The following is a 7,543-nucleotide window of genomic DNA, read 5'->3' on the forward strand; positions in this document are numbered from 1 at the left end:
GTACATCTGTAGGCAGTATGTCTTGTAGCTACAACAAAAAAAAAAAATCCCACTCTGTATTGATCAAGTGTCCGATGACCGTGACAACAATAAAGACCAAAAAAGTGACCAATCAAAAGTACAGATTCATTATAACTATCACCTCCCTGTGTCGAAGTGGACGGCAAAGAGTGGCTTTGAGAGCTACTTGTAATTGTAATTTATGTGTATTTTGATTATAAGCAGTTCAAATGTATTATTGCAGTCTTTTATTCCGCTGGCAAGCTATATTCTCTATAATGCAACCACAGTAGTGTTTAGGCTATATGTACAGTCTTGCAATTTCTAATTACATGTCCTGACATCTTCTGTGTGTTGGTTTCTAACTTTTTCACAACAGTGAACAAATGGTAAAACGGCCAAACCAGTCTACTCCTTTTCATTATATGATTCACTTTGTTGAAAAGCACTAATGCCAACAGACAAAAGGAAACACAAGACACAAAGGTGTCTAAGTATTTGATCCTTGGCCTGTTGGGGCATATGATGCACGAGAGGATGCAATGCTTATCCCTGACATTTTCATTTAACACATTTATAGCACTAAGCAAACTGATAACAGCTCGACAAACAAATTTGCTGTCAATGACAAGAGACCTTTCAAGGACCTTAACAGAAATATTTGTTCTTACCGTGCACAGCAAAAACATTACAGGGCTGGGTCCCATGGCGTGACGACTCTCTCTTTCCACCCTTGATGAAGGCCGGCAGACTAGGTCTCCTCTGGTCCCCTACAAACTTCCCCGGCTGCTGCCCCATAAGGGCAGGGTGCCAGGCCGCAGCCGGGACTCTCCAAGCTGGACCAAGGCGTTCACCGTCCAAAAGTTGGTCTCCAAGCAGGGACGGGATTGAGAGAAGACAGGAACCCCTTCTCCTGGCTCAGCCTGTCCTCTCCTGGAGTATGGGTGCTGCGATTCACCTATGCAGATCCGTATTACTCCAGTATGTCTCAGTTTATCATGCATTAATGGATCCTGAGGGCTTCAGAGGCCAAAGAAGGGCTTTTCAAAGTAATCTGGAGGGTTGAAAAAAGAAAGCAAGAATCATTGATGACTTCATTAAGAGCAATGTGATTGTTTCAGACAGAAAAACTGCATTAAAACACAAATTGTACAAATGACACTAGCTTAAATGTGTTCTGCAAACAACACACTCACAACAATGTAGTAACAATGTATTTAACATATGCATCCTAGGGTTGACACACAGTACCAGTCAAAAGTTTGGACACACCTTCTCATTCAACTACTTTGAAGAATCTAAAATATAAAACATATTCTGGTTTGTTGAGCATTTGTTTGTTTACCACATAATTCCATATGTGTTCCTTCATAGTTTGGATGTCTTCAATATTAATCTACAATGTAGAAAAAAATAAAAAAATCCTCAGATAGGTGTGAGTGAACTTGTTTAAAGTATGCTCTTGTTTATTTCTAACTGTCCTTAAACTATGTTGTCAGTAACGTTACACCTACCATCTACTTCCCTCTTCATAAAGCCCCATTTCCCCTCTGTTATATCTAGGATAATGCATTTCCTCTTTCTAATGCCAACCAAGCTCTTTAAATGACAAGTTAACATTGTTAAACTTCAGTACACTTGCACACACGACAATCAAGAAATAAAGTGTTGACAGGCGACAAGGTGCACCATAAAAATAAAAAATCCAACATGAAAACATCGAGGACATGCAAACTCATCACTGAACTGCAGCAGAGCATTAACTAGTGTTATAGTTACACATATTGCCCCTGTGCAACTAAATGCTTCAAAACAGCAAAAGTTAAAAAAACAAAACAAAAAAAACAATCAATCATCAATAATCAATAAGGACTAAAGTGAAAAATGACAGACTGCATATCCCAACACTTGCACTGCAGTTGAATCTTTATGCAGTAAAAGACACGTGAATGGAAACTTACACAGAAACATTTACACTGTTGGTAAGCTGGCGACCTCAGGCTAATGTTGGAGGTAGCCATGGAGGCTAACTAACGCTAGCTGCTGCTGCTTTGCAGCGCCAGACCCTGACATGCACACCGAGCACGCAACAGTTGGTTCTTGCAGGGTTAAGGTTAGAAACTTTTGCACCAGCTGCACTCAAAAGTCTCCAAAACACATCTCTGGACGGCACAGTTTCTATTTGTCTTTGTGGAGCCAGATGATCAACTTGTTTCAAACTTCCGTGTCCACTCTTCCCGTCTGGTGGAGTCTCTTCCCCTGTGGTACCCGGACTGAAAGCACTTCAATCAGGGAGGTGAAGAGAAATCGAGGAAACTCAGCTCGGCCAGAGACCGACCACTCTCTCCGGAAGTCCTCCCCTCTGTGTGCATGCGCCGAGCTCTTTGTCGCCGTCCCCTCGGTCCGCGTACTTATTCATCGCTCTCACGTGAAAATCTGAGCAATAAACTTTGGCCGAGCTGCAGTTGTGTCGCTTGTGCCGCCATACTTCCATACGCAAGGTGGTTTGCAGAAATATGTGGGTGGGGCGACGCGTGACGTAGCGTGCGTGCGCGGGCTAGTACAGGGCACCGGAGGTTTTAGTATGCTGGGAGTGCAGGAGGACCGGGCACCTCCATCCCCGTTTTCTGAGTATGAAAACTTGTGTTTTCATACTCAGAAAACACAAGTTGAAGTAATACCTGGCAAAAAACTGGTATGATACTGTTTTTGCAAGCTTCATTTTGATCTCAGGTACTCCAATTCACCCATGGTGTTGTTAAAAAGCCCTGCAAAATCTGATGGACATCCTATGTGATGATGACACTGTTTAAGTGCCTTGAGTTGTTGTTGTTGTTGTTTTGCCTGAGCTTTGTGCACTGATACTGATAACAACTCATATAATAAAAATGTAAAACCTGTGATAAATCTGTCGTGCTGTGATTGGCCTCACAACTTTCATTAGCTCAGTTAATCCACTATTTTATAGTAAAGAAAGTAACTGCTAACTGTCTTAATTAACAAAAAAATAAACATTTTAAAGACTTCCTGTAATTTATACCCTGTTAATGCTAGTGGGAAAAGATTGCATGCATACATTAACTTAAACCCCTGAACAAGACTCAAGTTTAGAGACATTTTTTCCATTCTGTTTCTTCATCATTCAACAAAACACACCACACTGAGAAATACTGAAATTTATAGAAAATGTATTGCATACAACAGTTTTTTGTTTAACACCACACATTATCAAAAGTGTTCCACTAAACCTCTTTAAAACACAAGAACAGCTACTCTAGTGATTTCTGAATGCTGCAGAATTGAGAGAAAATACCTTTCATAATCAGCAGTCAAACAATAATCATCGGTATTGTCACATAAAATACACTTGGAGCTGTTCAACTGTACAAAAGGGCTGTCACAATAACAATGGTTCTTTGAAAAAAGGAAAATCGGTCCTCAAAATAGGTGGTCAGTCCGCGACATAGCTGCTTGATCAGGTCAAACGTTTGTGCTCTTTAACCTTCCTGTTCCAACAGCTTCTGTTGCGTCAACATTACAATCTCCTCCATCACTTCTGGTTTCAAGATGTCCTTGACCTACCCAGAGAGAATAAAGCAAAGAATTATATATCAGTTACGCTGAAAAATGCACATTTGTGGATGCAATTCTCTTAGAATTAATAGTAAACATATTTTTTTATTTTGTTACTGAGACACACAGTCTTTAGCAATGTTTACTTCAGTGTCCTGTGAATTGTAGCGTAAGAGGAGACTCCTCAGAAACCAATAAAACAACTGTGTTGGGCTTGTTAGCTAGCATTATTGGCAAGAGAGAAAACTTTACAAATTAATGTCTACATCAACAATTAACTAAAACTATTGTTTATGCAATATGTGCCAAAACATATACGTAATATGTGATAGCATATTTGCTAACATGCCACTATTTTATAAGAACTGTATTCATGAGAAGCATTAGTGATTAAATCATCAGTTCCCTGCCCCAAAAAAGCAGTGAAATCAGCCTAGTCTGCTCCACACTGTTTTAGAACAGCAGAGTCAAAGTTGAGAACTGCAATCAATTGTTGCTTTCCAGTAGGTTTCCAATATGACCACCAGGTGGCACAATACATCACAGACAAAATCTACTTTTTATTTTATTTTTCTTTGACATTGCTTTACATAATAAAGAAATAGATACTGTTGGAAAGAAATAATCTGAATGATTCCTACCTCATGTGGAACTGAAGATTCATAGCAATAGAGAACACTGGTGTCATACAAAAGGACCTTGTGTGCAGCCAAAGCGAGTAGACAGTTTCTCAACCGTGAAATCACCTCTCGATCTGACAGACTAACAGGCTGGAAGGGGAAAGACAAGAAAAATACAAACAAATAAGTTAAATTTATACATGGAAATACAATTTGGATGCAGTCGATTACAAGTAATTAAAAATAAACGTGTCTCCTCTATGCAGATTATTCATATACTGTACGATAAGGGTATCCAAACAAGACCAGGTTAGCTAATAACTTCTTAATTTAAATCAAAGTGTGTATTTATCAATGTATTGATTAGTGAACCAATGAAATAGTGTTCTGTTCCCACCTCCAGGCTGGTATAGAATCCCCCAGCCTCCTCATCCAGTTGTTCAGGTGTGGGATACAACCACACAAAGCCGTTATTCCCGAGGATGATGGATGCACCACAAGGCAGATTGTGGAAATGGGTTTTCTGCCTCTTGATCAGAGAAGGAGAGAGCTGTACCAGCACTCCTTGACCCAACTGAAGGTACATAGAAATAGAAACAGGATATAAAGGTCAAATTAGGAAATAAGATAAATTATTATGAGCTCATTTTAGTAACAAAAGCAAAGCTACATTTTGTAATGCAAGATCAACAAGATCAAACTCAAGGTTTTGTGTCTGTAATATACTGTGTTACAATAATGATTACACTGTCTTAAGCCTTGCGTTAAATGCACAGCTTTCTACTTTTTTTTAAAAATAATTCCCTGTATTAATTTGAGCTTATATATTTGTTCTGCCTCTTGACTTTTATAGTTGCATCTTACCAGAGGACAAGGGGGGCAGCAATGAAAAGTGGAAGACCACTAAGTTACCCATCTGGCACTGATGTTACATATCTAAACATTTATTATCATCTCAAAATAAGTGTGTAACTAACCACTGAGTGAATCATTTCCAACTTATGGTAATGCGTTGTTGAATGTTTATTTATTTATATTAGTTTGTACTCAATTATGTATTAGCTGCTAGACTAGAGACACTGTTAAAAATGGGCTGTACACAGACATGGTTAAAACCCCAAAATGTGCATATTTTGGGAATTTCAAGTGCATCCTGGCCCTTTGGTACATTTGGTTTTGTTCGGTTGAGCAACAAACAGTGAGTCATAGAGCAAACTGAACCATTATTTGGGGTTATCATAACAGCTGTATTCTGCACTTGTCCTTGTGTGCACTCGCTTAACTTACTTTTCCATACTTTAAGCTACGGGTGTGCAGGGATAGGGCTCCGTCTGAGAAGACAGACTGCACCTCTGCCTGAAAGCACAGAAAAAGAGCAACAACAACATCATGAGTGAAAATAAAGACACGGAGAAGCCAATGAAAGATTATAATAAACTATGAGTTACACTGATGAGGTCGCCCTCCTGAAGGTATTCTCTCATGGTGAGCTCGTCTTCTGCTGATCGTCTCCTCTAAAAGAGAAAAACAAATAAAGATTTTAAGCAATTAATAAAACTGTGTAATACACAGAACACTCCTCCCAGTGAATCACATTTTTAAGCATCTCACCAGCTCTCCTCCAGGCAGATTGACAGAGGACAACAACAGGACAGAGTCCAGCCGGGAGTTGGTCTCCACCTTCCACCTTTTCTGTTGTACCTAAACATATCACAAAAAAAACATATCACAAAAAAACCCACCCATTTTTGATAAAAATGTCTTACTAGCAAAAATGGTACAACCATATATTGTTAGGATACATTTAAAAATGTAATGAAGAGATGCGGAGGCGGTGCTTTACCTCTGTGACTCTGCCAACCACCACATCTCCAACCTCACCGTTGAACCTGCAATTCAATAACAGAACACAAAATTATAATTACATAACTTATCATAAGCACGTAAAACATGCATGAGTCAGTTCAGTACAACTTAACTCTCTGTATGTAAATGTTTAAGAACTTAAATTGAATCACTTACCTGGTCTTAAGTGGTCTGACGCAGATCAGCTTGTCTACTCTCTGCACCTCTCCAGCAACTGAAGCCGTCAGCTTGTCATCATCAACATAGGTACCATGACCCCTGGGGAGAAATGGTGTACACCAATGATGACCTTAACAGGAATGCGCCGAAGCACCACCAAGTATTCACAGACACAATTTCAAAGAATTTAATTATTATTTTGTTCTCGTTCAGAGAATCCTATCCAAATTAAACGTGCATTATATATTATATGTCTGCCTTTAAGGGTGGCAGGATATACACTTATCATTGTTGATGGCAAACCAGACAGGATAGGCATAAAGTGTTGATTGGGAAACAGCAATATTATTATGGTCAAAGTAAAAGCCAGCAAACTTCCCGCTTTTGAAATTGGCTATATTGTGTAAGGGAGGTAACTTAAAGCTAGTGCAACCTGCATAATGAGATTGAAGATGTTCAATCCATCATCTACCTGCTGATGATGACGGCCATATCAGATCTACTTTATGCTACATATTTTACATGATCCCATGATTATTAGATTATATAGATTCCCTCAAGCTCATGTTAGTGGATTTCCTTCCATGACAACATGGTCTGTCCACCATCCACAGCAGGCGATCACACCACCGCTGCACCAACCGAATGCCTACCTCATGAAGCCGGTGTCTGAAGTGATAACATCGCCGGGGACGACCAGATCTTTTCGGTCGAAAGCTGAAGCTGATAAAGACACTGTTTTTTGAACAGTTGGTAATCTCATGTCAGCAGCCATGCTTCTTCTTCTTTTTTTTTTTGCTTCTTCTTCTTCTTCTTCTTCTTTCCTCCCTGGCAACTCTACGTATTATACCGCCACCTATCTATCGAAGTATGGGGCAAATGTTTTTTTTATCTAACTAACGTTACTGGATGCTTTAAATCGCTTAATAAGTCCAGTAACATGGAAGAATTGGAAAATACTGTATATCTGTAGCATTGATCTGTCAGCTCGCTTGCTTAAACTTCTTCTTATTCTTCTTCTTCTTCTTTTTTCTTCCGTCTTTTTCGTTCTTCTTCTTCCTGTTCTACTTCTTATCGTCCTCTAACAACGTTAAGTACGCACTACCGCCACCTGCTGCTCAGAAATATGTGACATCATGTTATCCCCCTTATTAATCAATCTTTCTCTTACAAATAAAAAAAATCCTAATACCAAATTCCATGCATTATCATCAGACTAATTTTTACAGCAATTGCCTAATTTTCTCTCTTTCATATCTGCCCCTTGTTCTAATTTTAGCCAGCTTGCTTACATTATTTTTATTTGTGCCTCCTGCTGTGACCCT

The 7,543-nt window shown here is 39.3% G+C and overlaps 2 protein-coding genes across 3 annotated transcripts in view; both read right to left on the bottom strand.

Moving 5' to 3' along the window:
• The window catches only part of abl1 (c-abl oncogene 1, non-receptor tyrosine kinase), a 30,598-nt gene extending 29,614 nt beyond the window's left edge, over positions 1-984 (bottom strand). For both annotated transcript variants that reach the window (XM_054612085.1, XM_054612084.1), the window contains exon 1: positions 672-984. In XM_054612085.1, the coding sequence (XP_054468060.1) occupies positions 672-798 (127 nt within the window). In that variant the 5' untranslated portion in view covers positions 799-984. The remainder of the gene's footprint in view (positions 1-671) is intronic.
• Positions 985-3,164: 2,180 nt separating this feature from the next.
• Positions 3,165-7,247, bottom strand: exosc2 (exosome component 2). Its single transcript, XM_054612670.1, has 9 exons — positions 6,872-7,247; positions 6,216-6,317; positions 6,037-6,082; positions 5,805-5,894; positions 5,642-5,707; positions 5,481-5,549; positions 4,591-4,767; positions 4,215-4,343; positions 3,165-3,578 (listed from the first exon to the last, which is right to left on the bottom strand). Exons 1-9 carry the CDS (start codon positions 6,991-6,993, stop codon positions 3,498-3,500), a joined length of 882 nt encoding a protein of 293 aa, XP_054468645.1. The 5' UTR covers positions 6,994-7,247; the 3' UTR covers positions 3,165-3,497.
• Between the last annotated feature and the right edge of the window lie 296 nt (positions 7,248-7,543).

The sequence above is a fragment of the Anoplopoma fimbria genome, chromosome 14, assembly GCF_027596085.1.
Source record: "Anoplopoma fimbria isolate UVic2021 breed Golden Eagle Sablefish chromosome 14, Afim_UVic_2022, whole genome shotgun sequence".
Lineage (NCBI taxonomy): Eukaryota > Metazoa > Chordata > Actinopteri > Perciformes > Anoplopomatidae > Anoplopoma > Anoplopoma fimbria.